At 33.5% G+C, this 21,347-nt stretch overlaps 1 protein-coding gene across 6 annotated transcripts in view; it reads left to right on the top strand.

The window, feature by feature from the left end:
* The window catches only part of NFAT5 (nuclear factor of activated T cells 5), a 104,115-nt gene that overhangs the window by 25,406 nt on the left and 57,362 nt on the right, over nucleotides 1-21,347 (top strand). For 4 of the 6 annotated variants that reach the window (XM_033127010.1, XM_033127007.1, XM_033127006.1 and 1 more), the window contains one exon: nucleotides 19,620-19,745. The exons of the other annotated variants lie outside the window; for them this stretch is intronic. Coding sequence is in view for 3 of the 4 variants with exons in the window: in XM_033127007.1 (XP_032982898.1) it covers nucleotides 19,620-19,745 (126 nt within the window). In the remaining variant the exon portion in view is untranslated. The remainder of the gene's footprint in view (nucleotides 1-19,619; nucleotides 19,746-21,347) is intronic. 6 annotated transcript variants of the gene reach the window in all.

The following is a 21,347-nucleotide window of genomic DNA, read 5'->3' on the forward strand; positions in this document are numbered from 1 at the left end:
GAGACCATCACAGATTATAACCAGTTTACATGTAAACCTTTGGCACATTTTAGGTTGGGGGAGTAGCTCTAGTACTATGTTGTTAATGTGTGTTTAGCTCTTGTTTACCCTTACATCCATAGTTTAGCCTTCCTAGGACAATAGTAATTATTCCTGTATTTTTCACTTTGTTCACTTCCCTAAAAAGTAAACTAATTTGAATAAATAGAACTTAATTGTTTTTGTTTTTTAAAGGTGCTGGCCACATCATTAGATATTCTCTTCTGAGTCCTGTTGCATGGAACTGTTTCATGCATCCATTCATCTATCCATGCATTCAATAAACGTTATCTTTTTTCAATTACAGTTGACATGCAGTATTATTTTATATTAGTTTCAGGTGTACAGCATAGTGATTAGACATTTATATAACTTAAAAAGTGATCCCCCGATTAGTCTAGTACCCACCTGGCACTATACATAGTTATAACAATATTGTTAACTATATTCCCTGTGCTGTACTTTATATCTCCATGACTATTTTATACAATTTGTACTTCTTAATCCTTTCACCTTTTTCACCCAGACCCCTAAACCCCCTCACATCTGGCAAAACATCAGTTTGGGCCCTGTAATCTATGAGTCTGTTTTGTTTATTTTGTTCTTTAGATTCCACATGTAAGTGAGATCATCTGGCGTTTGTCTTTCTATGTTTGACTTATTTCACTTAGCATAATATCCTCTAGGTCTATCCATGTTGTCTCAAATGGTAAGATTTCATTCTTTTTTTTCTGGCTGAGTAATATTTCATTGTATATATGAGGTATATACCACATTTTCTTTATCCAGTCATTTATTGATGGGCACTTACTTTGCTTCTGTATCTTGGCTATTGTAAACAATGCTGCAGTGAACATAGGGATGTATGTATCTTTTCGAATTAGTGTTTTAGATTTCTTTGGATAAATGCCCAGAAGTGGAATTGCTGGGTTAAAAGGTAGTTCTATTTTTAATTTTTTGAGGAACCTCCATACTGTTTTCCATAGTGGCTGCACCAGTTTACAATCCCACCAACAATGCACGAGGATTCCCTTTTCTCTACATCTTCACCAACACTTATTGTTTGATGATTTATTGATGATACCCATTCTGACAGGTGAGAGGTGATATATATTTGTGGTTTTAATTTGCATTTCTCTGATGATTAGTGATGTTGAGCATCTTCACATATGTCTATTGGCTGTCTGTATGTCCTCTTTGGAGAAATGTCTATTCAGGTCCTCTGCGCATTTATTAATTGGATTGTTTTTTGGGTGGTGTGTGAGTTTTTTATAAATTTTGGATATTAATCCCTTACCAGATGTATCATTGGCAAGTATCTTCTCCCATTCAGTAGGATGTCTTTTCAATTTGTTGATTGTTTAATTCGCTGTGCAAAAATATTTTAGTTTGATGTGGTTCCATTTGTTTATTTTTTCTTTTGTTTCCCTTGCCTGAGGAGATATATCAGTAAAAATATTACTAAGGGTAATGTCTGAGTTTACTACGTTTTTTTCCCTAGTTTTGTGGTTTTTGGGTCTTACAGTTAAGTCTTTTATCCATTTTGAGTTTATTCTTATATATGGAGTAGGAAGGTGGTCCAGTTTCATTCTTTTGCATCTGTCCAGTTTTCTCAGCACCATTTATTGAACAGACTCTTTACCCCAGTGTATATTCTTGCTTCCTTTATCATAGATTAAATGGCAGCCCTAATGCGTCTTTTGGAGCAAAAATTAATATAAGACCCAGTCTTATTTTGGGGGAAATAGGGTAGCTTGGCCCTCCCAGGAGGTACCGTATTTCCCCGAAAATAAGACTGGGTCTTATATTAATTTTTGCTCCAAAAGATGCATTAGGGTTTATTTTCTGGTTAGGTCTTATTTTCGGGGAGACACGGTAGGCATGGGTTTATTTCTGTTCTCTGCCCATTTTTTTAATTGGATTGTTTAGGGATTTTTTTATGTTAAATTGTATGAGTTCTTAGTAAGTTTTTGAATATTAACCCCTTATCAGATGTATCATTCGGGAATATCTTCTCCCAATCAGTAGGTTGTCTTTTTGTTTTGTTCATGGTTTCCTTTGCTGTGCAAAAACTTTTTAGTTTGATGTGGTCCCGTTTGTTTATTTTTTCTTTTGTTTCCCTTGCCGAAGGAGAAATATCAGTAAAAATCTTACTAAGGGTAATGTCTGAGTTTACTATGTTTTTTTCTAGGAGTCTTATGGTTTTGGGTCTTACAGTTAAGTCTTTGTCCATTTTGAGTTTATTCTTGTCTATGGTGTAAGAAAGTGGTCTAGTTTCATTTTCTTTCATGTATCTGTCCAGTGTTCCCAACACAATTTATTGAATAGACTCTTTACCTCCTTGTATATTCTTGCCTCCTTTGTTATAGAGTAATTGACCAGATAGGCTTAGTTTTATTTCTGGGCTCTATTCTGTTTCATTGATCTATCTATGAGTCTGTTTTTATGCCAGTACCATGCCATTTTGATTACTATAGCCTTGTAGTATAGTTTAATATCAGCACGATACCTCCAACTTTGTTCTAGTAAACATTATCTTGACCTTAACAAAGATGCCAAGGCCCTGCACAGTCTGCTCTCTACCATCCCCACTAACCTTGTCTTACACTAGCGAGGGGAATCCTTTGATTACTATATTAGCTACCCTGTGCTAAATTACTGAAACACACAATGACTTTCAATGCCTAAGGAGTTTTGCCTATGTTATTTCCTCAGATTGCCTTGCTTCTCTTTCTGTTCTCTGAGTTGCTGATTCTTTCTCATCCATAGGAACATCTCAGAGAGGCCTTCCCTGAGTATCTTAAAGTGTTTCCTGCATTATTCTTTATTACAAATTCCTGTTCGTTTTTTTCTCATAGCATTTATCTTACTTTGAACTTTTAAAAATTATTTCTGTTTTTTAAAAATTGATTTTTATTTTTTAATTACAGTTGACATTCAATATTATTTTATATTAGTTTCAGGTATACATCATGGTGGCTAGACATTTATATAATTTACGAAGTGATCCCCCGATTAGTCTAATACCCACCTGGCACTATACATAGTTATAACAATATTATTGACTATATTCCCTGTGCTGTACTTCACATCCCCTAATTTGTAACTGCCAATTTGTACTTAATCCCTTCACTATTTTCAGCCAGCCTCCCAACCCCCTCCAATCTGGCAACCATCAGTTTGTGCTCTATATCTTTGAGTCTGTTTCTGTTTTGTTTTGTTCTTTAGATTCCACCTATAAGTGAGATCATATGGCATTTGTCTTTCTCTCTGACTTAATTCACTTAGCATAATATCCTCTAGGTCCATCCATGTTGTTGCAAAAAATTATTATTTTTTTGTTTTTCTGTTTCTCATTACAGAGGAACTCCTTAAGGACAGGGATGGTTTTTGTCTTATTCAATTTTGTACCCTTGGCTCACAGCAAATTACTTTTGAATGAATTAATTAATCATCAGCATAATAATCATATGCCTACACTATGCTGGACAGTGAGTTCTAGGCATGTGGTATATATATATTCTTGCTAGCACTCACAACTCTACAAGGTAGATAGGTATTATTATTACCATATTATAAATGAGACAACCAAGGCTTAGTGTGGTTTGTAACTTGCCCAAAGTCACACAGAAAGTAAGTGATAGAACTACAGTGAAAGCCCAGTTGTCACTACCTTTGCGCCTTTATTATGACATGCTGCTTACCTCTTATTTATTGTAAACAGTATTGGTATTTTGACACAAGGATCATATTGTTTGTATGGTGGTTGTAGACATTTCTAAGGAATTTTTAGACATTTCTCAGAATGACCTCTAAGGTGGCTTTCTCCTTCTTTCCTTATTCCCCTTCATGCAAAAAAGATTACAGTAATATTTGAAATGTCTATGAATCATCTGCTATATATAGTGTCTCATGATTTTGACTTCCTGATCAAGCTAAATAAGAATTCATGTGCTTTTGTTTAATAATAATATTGACATCCTCTAATAGAACTTTTGTCCTGAATCTTAATTCCTTAATTCTCCTGTATGATTATAATTGGCCCTTTAAACATTAACAGGTATAGAAGAGTTTCTTACATGCCTCTTAAGTGTCAGCTTCTAGAGCACAGTCACAGGCAAATAGAAATAATTCAATTTTCTTCTAGAGCACTTTGAAGCCATCCCACTGAAGTACCTCAATTTTTTACCTCTTCATCTCAATACTTTGTGTCTTCTCATTTTCTGTTTTCTTTTTCTTTCATGTCAGTGGAAGAAATGCCCAGTCTTTTCCTAAGGCATCCTGAACAACCTGGACTTGATTCCATGACGTACTTTACCTCGCCTAAATATTGTCTAACTTTCCTTTTTTTATTTTCTTTCATGTTTTTGTTTCCTCATGGCAGTAGTTGTCAAATTGTGTTTAGCTACAATTTCTATGGAGATACTTTGCATGTAATATCATTTCAAAAGAAATTCTACTTAAAAAGAAAGTTAGAAAATGAATTCCTATAGTAATACAATCCTGTAACAATGCCCTAGAAAATTATTTTATTATATTCATTGCTATACTAATTTCAACCTTTTCACCATCCAGTTCTTACTTAAGCCTTTATTAGCATGTAAGCATTTTCTAGGAAATTCAATAGTTGTGATTTCACAATTGTCAAATCTGATGGTGTTCTTAATTCAATTTATTCTGTGTATCCTCTCTTGGATCTTCAAGCTTTTCCTCCTGATTGGATATTTTCCTTATTCTGTGAAGCATACACAATTTCTTCTTCCACACGATAAAATAAAATAAACCCTTTATTTGGCTGTCTCCTTAAGTATCCTTTTCCTTCTCTTTGGAAGGACTTTGTGAAATAGTAGCCTGTATTTCTGTTTACACTGCATTTACTTCCTCACTTCTATTTGGTCTTCAGCTCTGCATTCTAGCTTCTGTCTCCAGCACTCCCTTGATACTTCTAGGGCAAAGAGAATCAAGAAGTACCTTTTGCCATGTCAAATAAATGCATTCTTTCAAGTTTTTCCTTAATTTGAACTAAATGAGGCATTTTCATTTTTGGCAGTCCACTCCCAGATACTTCTTTTTTTGACACTGTACTCACCAGACTCTCCTCTGACTCTTCTTCTCTAGCTTCTTTCCTGGCTTCTTTTTTCATTCTGACTCTTCTGCCTCTTCATTCTTTATATGTTTTGTCAGCAATCTTATGTATTCCCACAACTTCTGTTTTCTTGCTCATTCATCAAATGAATGCCTGTTTGTGCTGGGCACTGTGCTATTTCTGAGGAGACAGGGTGAATGAGACTGACACAGCCACTGTCTTCATGATCTGTGTAGTCTCAGAGTCAATACAGTTAGACAAGCTGGCCATTGTGGAACAGTGTTTGATAGAGGAAATACATAGGAGGACACCTAAGACTGGAGTGGTCAGGAAACCGCTTCTTGGAAAGAAGTAGTAATTGTAGGGGGCTATGGGAAGGTCAGTATTTCAGGCAGAAACCATAACATTTGCAAAGAAATAAAGGTAAATGAGGGAGTACATGACTGAAGAATTAAAAATCTTGAGAGTGTGGAGGGAACAAGGAAAATGGAGAGGGATAAGGCTGCATGACCACAAATTATGTACTCATTTAAATATTCATTCAACAGATATTTAATTAGTGCTCTGTTGTATTATTTTATAGCTATGCTGCCACATAATTATACATTTTAATAGCCTAGTTAGCACTCTTGCTGCAATGAACAGTCAAAATTAGGTTTTGTAAGATACCTGAGTCTACGATAATTGCTTATTGCTACAGACTGTGTTATGATAGGTTTGTACTGGTTATACTACTAGATCTGACTCAGAAGATTCAAAGACTATTTCATTGATTATTCAAGACCTTGGTCTCCTGACTCTGGTCTTTAATTATAATCATTGTCAGCAATGTATTACCTATTCTTATTCTCCAAATGTTTAATATATATTGCCTTATTCCAACTAGATTTTCAGTTCTTTGAGGGCATAGACTATTGTGTCTTTAATTTCTTTTACATCTCCCTTTGTGCCTAGAGTATAAAGGTTACACTTATGTGTGTCTGTGTGTATAGAGTAATTTTGTACTTTTACAAGATTAAGACTTGCATTTTTTAAACCTCAAAAGATTTAACCCAGTGTCTTTTACATAGGACATTTACACTATTGAACATTTAATTAAGTAACCTGAAAAATCTTCAAATCTATTGAAGGTTGTGAAGTAGAACACAGTGATATTAGTTCTTCATCCTCTCTGAGCAAAGAACGTAATTGATATGGGTTAAAATTACAATACTGTAATTTCTGCTTTCAGAATAATAGAGTAACGGGACAGATTTACCCTTCTGCCTAAAACAACTAAAAAGCCAGATAAAGTATATGAAACAATGATTCTCTTTACATTTAACAACAGGCAATGAAGGACAAAGATCCCTGGGGGGAAAGAAGCCAAATGAGATGAGCCCTACAAGGGTCCTCTCTTACTTCCTGGAGAACGTTTCCAGACTGTGGTGCAGAAAAGGAGAGTCCAGGTAGCACCCAGTGGTCTCCCTGAGTTGTGAAAATAGAGCTAGGAGTCTGGGGAAGCCAAGATAGCTACACTTCTCAGGGAAGAGTAGTGGAAAGGAGGGAAATGCATACAGAGAGAACTCAAGATCTGCATAGGGTCTCTTTTAAGTATTCAGTTGAATGGTGATCATTACATGCATGCCGGGAAACTACCCAAGAGAAAACAACTACCTGAAAAGATTAGAGAGAACAGTACTTGGACCTCACAGAGGCCTGGGTATGATGCCTGTTTGTACCAGCCAGAGTAGAAAACCTCGTAATTCAGGGGACATTGCGTAGTATTAAAAAGGGTCTTGCCTCAGTAGTAAGGAAAAATTAACCTCGGACTAAACGTGCTCTGGGTCATGCCTAACAAAGCTTTAAAAAGCGAGAACCAAAAGGATCAAACTATTTCCAAGTAACTTAACCATATCCCAACACAAGGCTTAAGAATATTTATAGGAATATACAGCACACAGCAAGGTAAAATTCTCAGTGTCTAGCATCCAATAAAAAATCACTAGTCATGGGAAGAGGCAGAAAAATTACAACATATAATGAGAAAAATCAATAGATCAAAACTAATCCAAAAATGACTTAGGGTTTTGTTTGTTTGTTTGTTTGTTTTGGTCTGCTCCCATTGGCATTTCTAGGTTATTGACCTCTCTGATACCCAATCTGGGATATGTGAGAGAAAAAGAAAACCTAGGGAACTTATTGCTGTATTGTTCCTGGGTCCCACCACCTCTAGCTGGTCTAGCTTCTCTTCTCCACTTTTCAGTCTTCGTGTGTGTGTGTATGTGTGTATGTGTGTGTGTGTGTTTAACTTTTATTTTAAGTGTGTTTTTCCAGGACCCATCAGCTCCAAGTCAAGTAGTTGTTTCAATCTAGTTGTGGAGGGCGTAGCTCATAGTGGTCCATATGGGGATCTAACTGGCAACTTTGTTAAGAGCACTGCGCTCTAACCAACTGAGCTAACCGGTTGCCCGTGTGTGTGTGTGTGAGAGAGAGAGAGAGAGAGAGAGAGAGAGAGAGAGAGAGAGAGAGAGAGAGTTTTAAAATGTATATAACGTCCAGGGTTTTTAGCTGAACTTAGTGGGAGGAATAGTGAAGAGTGCGCCTCCTCCATCTTTCCAAAATTGCATGTCTTTGAGATTTATGTTTTTGGAGTGAAAACAAACATTCCTTGCTAGGTCAATTGATCGTCCATATGAAAAGCGATGAACTTTGACTTCAACCTCATATTACAATAAAACCTATCCCAGATGGATCACAGATATAAATATTAAAGATAAAGCAAAAAGACTTCTAGAAAAAAAAAACAGTAGCATGTCGTTATGTTCGTGCAATATGCAAAGATTTCTTAAACAAACACAAAAATCATGATAGGTTAAACTTCATTAAAATTAAGAATTCCTGTTAATTACAGATACCGTTAAGGGGGTGGAAAGACAAGCCATATATGGAAGAAGACATTTATAATGTATATGTTTTACATAGGATTATATCTAGATTATATAATGAACTCCTACAAGTAATTTTTTTTTTTAAAAGGACAACCCAATTAAAAAATCGGGTAAAAGACTTGAACAGTCACTTCAGGGAAGTAGATAAGCACATGGCCAATCAGCATATGCCACTTCACCACCTCCACCAGATGGCTTATAAAAAATTATAAAAACATTTATTTATGATTGAACTTGTGGAGTAGCCAGAACTTTTATACACTGATGGTAAGAGTGTATGCGTACATTGGTACAACCACTTGGGAAGATTGTTTAGCAGTATATATTAAAGTTGAGTATACATATACCTTATGCCCCAGCAGTTTCACCTCTAGGGACGTACATATGTGCATAAAGAAGAATGTTCATAACAGTATTTTTGTAATAGGTAAAAACTGTAAATCACTCAGTCCTTTAACAGAAGAATAGATTAACTATAGAATATTCGTACGACACAATAATATATAGCAGTGCAAAAGAATGAACTGTAAGCAACAGCATTGATACACTGAACAGACAATGCTGCTAAGTGCTGCTAAGAGTGAAAGCTGCTAAGCACAAGAGAGTATATTCTGTAGGATTCCTTTATATAAAGTTCAAAAACAGGTAAAACTACAATCTGTGGTGATAGAAGTTAAAGATTGGTTGCTTCTATATTTAGAAGCATGAAAGATGCTTAATCAGCTGGGTAGTGGTTATGGGTGTGTGCACTTATTTAAATTTGTCAAACTCAAGACTTAAGATATATATACTTTATTATATATACTGGGGGTGCCAAAAAAATGTATACACATGGCTTGTATTCACCTTTTGTTATCAGTATATATTGAGTATTACAATTTTAATACAGTTTTTTCCTTTCTTAAAATGTGTATACTTTTTGTGGTACTCTCTGTATATGTTATCTTTTAATAAAAAATCAAAACACTATAAAAAAATCTGTTCTGAAATTATGACCTGTAAGATTAGTAATAATTACCCATTTTCATGTATATATACTTCATACCCAAAGCACTTTTCACATGTATCATTCTTAGGATTATAATTATAATAGCACTTTGTAAACTCTAAATTATGAAATTATCAGATATAATTTGTTTTTAGAACAATTTTCAATTTTCTTGAGTTGTTTCTGTTTCTGGACCACATTGTGGCACAAAGAATTGCGTAAGCTTCCCTTTCATTTGCTATTGTCAAATGACACCTGAAAATCATTATCAGAATTAATAAAAAGAGTAGCCTTGTTGATCAGTAAAGTGACATCTACTTAATATATCACAGTCAAGCTATTTTTTTTTTTGCAGGAAGCAAAGTTTCACATAAACTTTCATATAATATTATTTGTATTAGAGAATAGCCAGGAGATGATCTGGAGGGGGTACCATGTGCCAGCAGTGAGGGAATTTTACCCACTGACAGTCATTGGGTTTTTCCCATAAAAGATCATTCTAGATAATTTCTCTCAGGCTCAAAATAATAATAATTGTGCTAATTTGTTTACTTATTTTAGGTATTATTCAAGTCTATATGTATCAAATCTAAGTGTCAAATAACCAAAATTCTCTACTGGCATATGAAATAGCCATTATAATTTTAGTCAGGAGAGATAAACAACATTCATTTCCTCTTTTTGATATGTGAATATAATTGGTTTCAAGTTTTGAAAATTTAGATAATCTGCAGAGGATGGTTCAGCTCTTTGTTTTGTTTTTTGTTTCGTTTTGTTTTCCAGCTGTTCAGAGAAAAAAATTAGCAATACTTACAGAGGTAATAAACTCAGGCTAGTACATTTGAGGCTGAATTTCATGCTTTAAATAATGGCTGTTAGCCAGAATCAACTACGGAGCTTTATAAAAACATACATTCTGTGATGCTATCTACTGTAAACCCTTATTCATTAGGTCTGTGATGGAATCCCAGGCATCTTCATTCTGATAATCTTTATTAATTACCACTGTCTTATAATTAAGGAGCAGAAGTAATGAACTTGGTCATTTGTTTATTGTCACTCATGGTAGACAAATATTTTTGATCTCCGTAAACAGTCAGCTTATGTCTAAAAGTATGGGTTTGCATATTTCTTCTGTTTATTGTTGATAATCCTAGTGTAGAGTAGAAAAGACAAAGTGAGCCTTGTTGATTTCTTCAGTGTTGAAGGAGGAAAAAAATCCATGTTAACATGAATAGAAAAGAAGAAATTTGACAGGAAGCAATTTTAAAAATGAATGAAAATGAAGACCCTAAAGCATGAAAAGTAATTTTCTTTGTTCATTATGAAAATGGTGGTTCAGGTGATGATAAGGTAGAAGTGGAAGATGAGATATGGGAGAATAGGGCATCTGGGGTAGAACATAATGTAGAATAATACTTTTAATTGAGATGGTAGGACATTTTGGTAATAACGAAAACAAGATGGATTTTTGTTTTGTTTTCTCTCACTAAGATTATGGGTATAAAAATAAGAATTAATGTTTTAGAAGTGTTTGGGGAGAATCAATCAAGGTAGATGATTTGCTCATTCATTCATATATTTATTCATTAAGCACATTATCAAAGTGCCCTTTATGTGCCAGGCATAATAACATAGTAGGTAAAACAAAGGGAGTTTCTAACTTCCGTGTTCTTTCTAATTTCATAAACAGGAATGCTGGGGAAAGAATTTATCTTTCAGCCAGTTATTCTCCTGCTCAGGACCCAGCTTTAACCAGTCTTGGCTATGCTAAGCAAGTCATAACCTAATTGGAACATAATTTCTTCTGTGTGGAAACTGAGGTTATGCTTAATACTTTCACCACTTCTCTAAAATTCTGTGCTTTTTATACAAATTTTAGATTAATCTCATAAAACTATATTCATTCCATTCATAACATTCTTGCCTTGATCTTTTTATATTTATTCTCTCCTTTTTTTCCGCATATAAAATCTATATCTTGGTATTACTTCCATTGGTGATTTATGTACTTGCAGTCTACACTGGACTGACTGTATGCTATTTGAAAACAGAGACGCAAGTTACTTTCGTGTCTGCACCTATGCACACAAAGTGGATTAGTGGTGACAAAGTTAGGTTTTTCTTCTTTTAGAAAATAAACTCTTTAGCTACCTTGAAGTTAGGAACTCAATCTATTTTATTTATATTGTACCTGGCACATAATGGACACTTCAGTAATGTGCTTAATGAATGAATGAGCAAATCATCATTTAGTAACTGTCCTTTCAAGATCAAAAACAAAATAATATGCATAAAATAATATTCTGCTTATTTTCATTGATAGAGTATTACATACATTTATAAGTACATGGTTATTTTAGTTTAAAAAGGACTAACTATTAAGTATTAAGTGTTAAGCAATGAAACAGAGCTTTATTGGTTTTGTAAACATTCAGCTAAATTATAAGTGTGTATTCATTATATTATTAAGCGTGTACTATAAATGTTTAAAATAAATGTATGTTGAGAATTTTCTACTGTTTATGTTTCAGAAATGAACTTATTTTAGTGGTACTGCAATTAAATGTGAGTTTAATAAGGACAGAAAAATTGTAGGACTCTGGAGCCTCCTCCTCTCTTTAGCAAGCAAGCAATCAGTCACCACAGTTTAAGCCCATTAAATGGAAGGGCCATGATGCAGATTTTTGTCTGTTTTGTTTCTGATATATCCCTAGGACCTAGGACACTGCTTTACATATATCAGGCAGTCAGTGTATATTTATTGGATGAATGAATACATGAATAAATGAATGAGGATATTTATTGAACTGTGATTTGTTCTGTAGCAAGTACAGTGTTGTCACCTTACCACTGATAATGTTATTGATTACTGCTTTTATTTATTAAAAGTGTTTCTAAAATAGTATGAAAATTAGACATTTTCCTAAAGTTTAATTCACAACTTAGAATTATTACCCAGTAGCTTTCCTTAGTATTTGATAACCTCATCAATAAACATTGAATACCTGTTGTAAGTAGGTACTGCTGAACTCTAGTCCTTCAAAGAAGACATGCCATAGTTTCTGCCCTTGAAGAGTTTTCAGCTAATTAGAGAGAGAGAAAATAGACATAAAGATGATGCATAGCAATATGAAGGTGTCAGAGATACAGTACATATGAGAAATTAATGTTCAATGAAAAGCTTGATATTAAGTATGTGCATTATTCAACTTTTAAAAATATGCATAGAAAAATATGGAAAGGAAACATAAATGTATTAGTGTTTTAATAGTTATCTTTGGTGAGTTCACAAAGAAATTTCATTTTTATTATATATCTGTATTTTTAAAAACAATATTTAAATAAATGAATAATATTCTGTTCCAGTTCTAGGACACATTTTAGTATACAAAAGTAGAGCAGTTTGTGTGCCCAGCATCATCAATTACTAGGCTTCTCTCCATCTGTTTCCTAAACATCTTTAAATTCATATCCTGTTTGCCATTCTCACGGCACTAACAAAGTATTTGGTTTTGTTTGTATGATTTTAGACAGAAATGGTAGCAGACGTGAGAGGGAGGACGATGTAGGTTATTTCTGATGGCCAGATACCCGAATATGAAGACATGAAATAAGCTTGCTTCCCTTGATATATTCATTTCTTTGGAAATTGCGATTTAAAAAAGTAAAACTACTAGGTACAGAGCTGAATTTTGGACTGTGTAGTAATTAACCATTAAATTTTTAGTGAAACTGGCACATGTGCATCTGTGTACTTTTGGAATGATCTTAAACTTATAAAACAGTTGTGAGTATGCAAAGAACTTTTTTATTTTTTCCTGAATTATTTTAGAGGAAGTTGCTGACGTGAGTTGCTGACATGACGCTTCATTGCCTCTAAATACTTTAGTAGGTATTTCTAACAAACAAGGATATTCTCCAACATAATCACAATATAACCACCAAAATTAAAAAAAAAAATCAATACGTTTTTTTCCCATCTAATTTTTAGACCCCTTTCAGGTTTCTCCAGTTGTTCCAGTGATGTCCTGTAGCATAAGGATCTAGTTTAGAATTACTTGCCCATTTAGTTGTCATGTTTTGTTAGTCTCCTTCAATCTGAAATAGTTCCTTGGTCTTTCCTGGACTTTCATGATTGTGATACTTTTGAAGATTAGAAGTCAGTTATTTTGTGGAACGTTTCTTAATTTGAGATTGCAATCTTCCTCATGATTGCATTCCAGTTATGCATCACAGAAGAATGATCTATTCTTACTGCATCCTGAGTGGCATACAAGATTGATTTGTGTCATTACTGATGAACTCACTTTGATCACTTGATGAAGGTGGTGTCTGTCCAACGTCTTCACTTTAAAGTTACCCTGTTTCGCCTTTGTAATGAATAGGTATTTGTGGAATTGTACTTTGAAACACCTCATAAATATATAAATACCTCATTCCACACTCCATACCCCACTAGGCTTCTGCTCATTCCTCTTGGACCCATACCCTTGGGTCCTCCTCATCTTTCTTGGCCTCTGTCTGAACGCTACGGTTCTCAAAGCTGTATTGTAAACGTACTTCTGTAAGAGCTTTGAAAATTATGTTATACATTTTTTTTACTCAATAGTTTCTTGTAGATAGGACTTTGAAAGTTGTTTTTTCTGGGACAGACTTAAGTAATTTCTTCAGAAAATAATAAAAATAAATTAAGAATGTAGATAATTAGAATGGTTAGTTCAATATTATATTCCATTCTGTATTTTGTAACTCTTGTTATTTAGAAAATAATCATGAAGTTTTTAAGTGAAAAGTGATACCCACTAGAAAAAATATGTAATGTGTTACATTAAAATGATTGTGAACCTCGTTTTTCTTATTCCCCAAATTGATATAATTTATGCTCTGTATATTATTTAAAATTACCTTAGAACACTAGATTGTGTTCTATAATAAAATACGATCAGGAAGAAGCGATATGATTAAGTAAGTATGTGACAGCAAACTACTAAATTGATTTGAACTTAAAACATTTTATTAAAACAGCATCACCTACCAGTTATTCTTGGACTTAATAATCTTTTAGAAACCAAATATCCAGTAGACCTGCAGCCAGTACATTTTTCCAGTGGAGATGCCAAGTATGATGACTGAGACTGAAGTGTTTTTAACAGAGTGAATGCTGTCTCTTTTCAGTGCAGAACGGTGGAGGTGCTAGACATTTAGTTTTAGAATGTCTGATGTGAAACCATAGCATTGGGATTCACCAGCTTACTGAGATAGTTAATAGATGCAAGAGAAAGGCAATTAGTTCCCAAACCATTTGCAAGGACTTTTTGAAAGTTTTTTGTGTGCTACAGTGGTTTTGGATTTAAAGTAAAAAAAATAATAATAATCTTATTTTTAAAACAAGATACAAACATTTTTTAATGGACTTTTCAGTATTATCTGCATCTGATGTAAGGGAGCATTCATTATTTGAATAACAAATATCCATACTGAGCATTAGTTTACTTTCTGTTAAATTTTTTAACTATTCCCAACACAAAGTGTCATCCTTTTACCACATATATATCCATTTAGCTGCTTGCTTGACAATTGAACAGAAACCCCCCACCTTTTTTATTGTTCATTTCTACATGGACTTAAGTCTGTAGTATTGTGTACAACTTTTATTTATTTTTGTTACCTGAAAGTAAATGAGACAGTCTTCCGAGAAGTCATAAAGTACGTGGGCTCTCTGACAATTTTGGTCTTTACTTTTTGACCCTAAAGCAGTTGCACGTTGAATATTAGCTATCAGGTCAACAGTGGTGAGGTGGGGATAAAAATTCCAAAAAGGAAAAATAATTTACAGAGTTCTTTTTAGCAGATTGTTTTATTTAAGCCTTATACTCTGTGAGGCTATGCACTATCCATGTATAACTTTAATTTTTATTCTATTTATTTGATTTTGTTTTATTTTTATTGATTTGATTATATACTTTAGTGAAAAGAACATCGTGAACCCACTGTTCAGTCTAATGTATTTCTGCTCCTTCTCTGTCCTATCTCTGTCTCCCCATCAAAGGAAAACACTGTCCTAAACCTTACATTTATCACTCCCTTCTTTTGTTTTATCACGTTTTTCGTTTTTTACTATTACATAAGCCTCAAATTCTTTATTGGTAAAACCTACCTCACAGGATTGTTGTGAAATTATGTCAGAATATGTATATAAAGAGCTTTGCACAGTACCTCCCCCGACGAATGCTCAATGAATGGTAGCTGTAATTGTATTACTAATGTAGTTATTTTGCTGAGAGAGAACAAGAAAAGCATGCTTTTCTTAGCTGTTTTCTTTGTTTTATCTCCCAGGGTTCTTCTGGGGGAAAGGGAGGGAATATGGGGGTTTCAAATCTTTTTATGTTTTCCCGGAACTGAGCAACATGCAAAGGGTAGTAGTAGAGAATGGGATTTGGGCGATCGGCAGTTAGGGAACACAATTCCCAAATGAGAAGGGGAAAAAAAGCTATACTATTAAGTTACCAATTTTTCCTTTCTCTTTCACTGCCTTGTGCCCTCAGGGTAGAATTTCTGTCCACTTTGAGTTTGATGCAGTGTAGTGAGACTCTCACCCCTTCGTAGTCAGTGTTGAAGAATAAAGGACCATATTGACCCAGAAATGATCAGTGACATAAATGGATCAGTTAGAGTTTCCTGATGACCAAGCACACAAGCCAGTCAGCGCATTTTACACCGTTCACCTTCCCACCCAACACGGGGAAGCATTAGTTTGCTTTCATTATCTGAAATGATTTCATTCTTCCATTTCTTCCTTTCCCCTAGTTGTCCTAGGCTCTGCTCTGCACTATTGCACCAAGATTAGACAAATTCTTGCTCTTCTGGGCTTGTTCCCCTTTTTGCCTAATTTCTTTTTTCATACGCTTATGTTCATAATGTATGTTAACAGAGTTATTTATTGTAGCCCACCTGCCCTAATTCTACTACATGAATACTGAAGCGTATATTGGATTTTCGTCAATTAAAATTCATAATGAACCATTAAGTGAGTTTATTAAACATTACTATTGCACAAATTATTTGCAACATTAATAGAAAAAAATATAAGACAATAGTCACCCATTCCTGGTAGACCAATGACAGAATAAACAAAAGTAAAATCATTACTAAATTTTAAAAAGAGAGTAAGGGCTTTTAAGTACATTGCACAAGAGCAGTTTTTACCAGCTGTTACATTAATCCTTATTAAATTTCACTTTACTCATTTGGACAAATATTCTAGCCTTTCATGATCTGTGATGAGTATGACATACAGTCTGTCCCTCTTGAAGCCTGTGTCCTTCACAAATTCAGTGTCTTTGTTCAAGTTGGTTATTAACCACCTCCCTCCACGTTGAACCTATACATTTTGGGTGCAGTTGTTCAGAGTCATCTATTTTATTAAGTCTGTATTTCTTCTTATTTATAAGAACTTTGGATGATTTCCATCAGACATTTTACTAAATTTAGAATAACTATGCTTGTAGCATTTTCCTGATCCTCTAGAAGAAGAGCCTTAAAAAGCAAATTAGATTAGTTGGCAGCTTGGCCTTCTTCATAATTTCACTTTTCACAAATAGCAGTTAATATGAAGAGAGAGTTTTTTCCATGAAGTTTATTAGGAACATTGAGATACCTAGATTGCTCTTGTGCATTGCTCACTTGTACTTGTTTTATTTCTCTCTCTTTTTTAAAAACAGCTTTACTGGATGTGTAATTTACATATCATAAAATTCACCCATTTAAAGTGTACATACTCAGTGGTTGTTAGTATATTTAGAGTTGTGTAACCATAATCTAATTTTAGAACATTTTTACCACCCCAAAAAGAAACTTTGCAACCATTCTCCTTTAAAAATAAATTCTAGAAGTGATTTTACTTTTGTATTCTAAGAAGTTTCTCCTCAGGAAACCCATTATGGATTTTCCATTCTCTTTCTTCATATTCTATGTTTATAAACCTAGAATTTCATTCCTCCCTTATCTGTCTAACTGATTTAACAGATAACAAGAAAAATAGATACAGCAGCTTAACGCGCAGTAGCTACCACTTAATTTAGGACTGTTTGTCGTTTTCATGGATTTAAATACCTATGCTCTTGTTCAGGAGTTTTTCACTAATGGAGACTGTGAAAGTGTTTAATTTGGACTAAATACTAAATGACAATAGTATTAACAGCATAATACATATTCCTTTAATCTTTTTATGTCTTACGAGAAGTAGACAAGAGTAAACGCTAGAATATATATGTGGTTGAGTTATACAGTTACAGTTTAGAGGGAATATCTTTGCGATAATGGGGTTAAAGAGTTTAAATAAGAATTTAAAGTCTTGGAGAGGTTATTGAAGTAGCAGAGCCAACCCAGTTCTGTGTGAAATCAGAGCCTGTGATGGTAATGACTGTATTAACTGCTGCTTCCTTTGGATAGATATGTTAAAACTTCTGACTTCTTTAGTTTCCAAACACTTGAGTCAGTTAAACAGAAAATACTTTTGATGAAGAAATGAATCCATGCTTTTTAAACCTTCCACTTGACCTTTCATGTTATTTCATTTGTTTTAAGGGGCAGGCTATGGAGATGGCTGAAATACCTTACGTTCTGTATTTAGTTACTTTCCCATGTATTTTTTTCTTTCCGATGTATTTTTGTTAACAATGCTTTTGTACATATAATGTAGATTCAACTCTGTACCCTTCTTAGGGAAATGTAGAGTGTTTCAGTCCACAAGGGTTTGTTTTGATTTGATTTATTAATTTTAATAATTAGAGAAGTAGAGAAATAGTCCCAACCAATGAAACGCTGTTAGTAATGGGGCGGGATATATTAGTAGGATAAGTGTTTTTCCCTTGACATAAATGTATTTTGGTAGATCCTTTCCCTTTTCATCTAAGCTAATTTTTATTTTCAAATTTCCAAATTTTCAAATTTTGGACAAAAACAAGGACTCAGCTATGTTCCTCTTTTATGTGTAAGAATTCTTGTTTTCAGCATGGTTTGAGAATGATAATTGTATTAAAATCAATATTTGATGCGATGGCATTTCTGTTTTAATTAGGTTTTCCCTATCTTCCCCCCTATATTTTTTGAAAGATGGAGGTCATTTCTTAAGGCTTTTAGCAACATTTTTTTTTTTTAAGGAGGGTGCAGCTCACAGTAGCCCATGCGGAGATCAAACTGGCAACGTTGGTGCTACCAGCACCACTCTGTAACCAACTAAGCCAACCTGCCACCCCTGCAACATTTTAACAGGCTGAAAACTTTCAGTCAAGTCTTACTATATAGTGAGACAGATGTCCAATTTGCCAAATGCTTTGAAGATGAAAATTTCAAGTGTTAGGGTTTTTCAAAAGAAACTTTTAAGTTGATTCTTTCTGGGAATGAAGATCATTTAATAATACTTCTAATTTTAGCCTTCCTTCACAACATTCTTCCTTATCCCTATCCACATCAAAGTTAGGATATGTGCTTTAATGATTAACTGGGAGGATCAAAGTATTTATGAATTCAGTAATCAACAGTTAACTAAAAGTATTGTTTGTTACCAAGGATAAAGTGTCGCATATGGCTGGTTACCTACGGTTTTTTTAATCATTCATGCAAATAATTAATAATCTTCTTTAATTGTTGGAATGTTGTGTTTTCTTGCAATATGAGGCAAGTCCCTTAAACTCTGTGCCTTGGTTCTTTTGAAAATGAGCATATGATTCTAACTGGTCTTTTGAAGTTTCTTCCAATGTTGATTCTACTACCTTTAGAGGATATGTTGAGAATTATTTCTGTCCAAGACCATATAATAATAACAATTTTTTAAACAGTAGATAGAAACTTAATTTTATGGACAGTATTATGAAATACATTAAAAAGATATATAGTATTCTTCAATCTGGGAAACAGAAGTAATCATAATCTAAGACAGGCAAAAGTGCTTTCTGATTTAAAAGTATCCCTTTCTAGAGTTGGAGATGTCTCAGAGTAAGAAGTATTTCCTTGAGCCATGACATTTTTTTTTTAGCTTGTTTAGGAGGGAAAAATGCATTATGAGAACAAATTAAAATATTTACTAAAAGGTGCTATATATATCAGAGCAGGACTAGACTGGTGGTCTAATTAGAGAAGGCAATTTAAAGCTAATATATACTAGTATGTGCTATCTTAATATGTGAAAGATGGTAAGTTAGAATCACTATTACAAAGGGAGATACTGGAACATCTTGGGTTATTTGACATTCTTCTATCTAGTTTTATCCAATTTTAAAATTTAGTAACTTTTTCTGGAGACCATCTTAAACATAAGGGATAAATAAAGCCAAGAAAAAAACATGGGGCAGAACTAATAGAAAATGTATTCTTCTGTTCAATAATATTATATAATAAAAATATTTTCTAATAATTTTTTTACATGAATTACTTGGAGTATTTGTGTGTGTGTGTGTGTGTGTGTGTGTGTATGTGTAATATAGTTCTTGTGAGTGAAAAGACATATTCATGCTCATATATTAGGTTATTGACTTACGCTCTTTTCAAAATTTTTTCTCCTTTCCCTCCATAGAATCAGTCTATGATCTTCTCCCAAAGGAGTTACAGTTACCTCCATCTAGAGAAACATCTGTAGCATCAATGAGTCAGACAAGTGGTGGTGAGGCAGGCTCGCCTCCTCCAGCTGTAGTTGCTGCTGGTATGCATATCATTTTACTTTATTAAAGATAACTAGAGTTGTTATCTGGCCAACATGAACAGTGCTGACAAAGTCCTTATCAAAAAGAGTGTGATTTGAGGCTTTGTTTTAAGAGGTTTTAAAATATATACTTTTAAAAGTAAAAATTTTCAATGTAATTTTATTGATATAATTATTATGTATTAAAATTTCACTTTGGCACTTCTATTACTGCCATCTCCTAGAATGGACCGTGTCTTCATCTATGAGAGTGCATTTAAAGCTCTTTTGTTGACTGCACAGAGGAAGGTTAAATACCAAGCTATGGATAGAAAATTATATCTATTAAATTATATTTAACAATTATTTTTTTAATTTGCTTTAAAAAAAGGAAAAAAATATTTCCTTTGTATACTCTGAAAAAAGACTCAAGCACTCAAGTCTCTTTTCTGTTTGTAGTATATTACTATAACTTTTTCCCTACATTGAAAAACATGTGACTATACTTATTTTACATTCAGTTGAAAGTAATGAAAGATTTGAATGAGATATTTATATAATTTTTATATCAGTGAAACTGTGGAAACTAATACTTGAAATTTGTCATTTATTTTTACTCAGGTCTCAAATCATACACTTTATAAATATATAATTAAAGTTATATAAAACTGGTTCAAATTTTGGTTTAATTAGAATAAAAGATTGACAGAAAAGCTAACAGAAGAAAGTCTTGATTAGTGATAAATTAATAAGAATGCTTTCAAAAATATTAGATTGCCCAACTGTGTTCTTCTTTTAGTTGGGTTTATAGACTGCTATGTGTATTTGGTTTAAAAAAAGGAAAAAAACATATATATATATATATATATGTACATATATATGTTCTACAGTTTTACCTGTCTAACTAATTAGAGGTTTCTTGTCTAATACAATACCTCTTTTCAAATGGTACTTGAAGTCCATCCAAGCACAGTTTTCAGTAAATTCTTTTCATTTCATAAAAAACAATGAGGCAGAAAGTTGTTATTTAAATGAGGATATTGGTACTATGTTGGAACTTGGGATATTTTTCTTGTATGTGTTAACCTATGTACCATTAACCTTGTGTACCAATCTTTCCCCTGAGCTGTATATATAGCAGTGTTTGCTGCCTTCCTAGTTGGCGGCAGGAAAACAAAACATGGCAAAGAAACTTATCAGCCCTGCTCACTGTTCATGTGTTGCCAGACATTTTCTAACAGATTCTGTGGATTTAATTGTGAACTTTTTAGTAATAAAATTGGTAAGATGACCTGGTTTCACTTTATATCCACTGGGTTCTAAAATGTCCCTGAATAGTTTTCCTGGAATTTAAAATTTTACTCTAGTTTCAAATTTGTATCAAACAATAAAATATGAGAAGAAAAAAAAGATTTTCTAATGAAATGTTTCACTTTAAATCCACAGGTAGAAATTGACTAACTGATTTCTTTTGTATCTTGAGATTGTTTTTTAAAGACATGTTGAATCTGTATAGAACTAAAAGTCTGTTTCTTCTGTGCTTTTTAACATCTGTTGACAGTAGATCCAGTTCCTTTTAAAAGCTGAAAAAGTGTTAGCTAGGTTTGGGAAAAGAACAAAACT

The sequence above is a fragment of the Rhinolophus ferrumequinum genome, chromosome 15 (genome assembly GCF_004115265.2).
Source record: "Rhinolophus ferrumequinum isolate MPI-CBG mRhiFer1 chromosome 15, mRhiFer1_v1.p, whole genome shotgun sequence".
NCBI lineage: Eukaryota > Metazoa > Chordata > Mammalia > Chiroptera > Rhinolophidae > Rhinolophus > Rhinolophus ferrumequinum.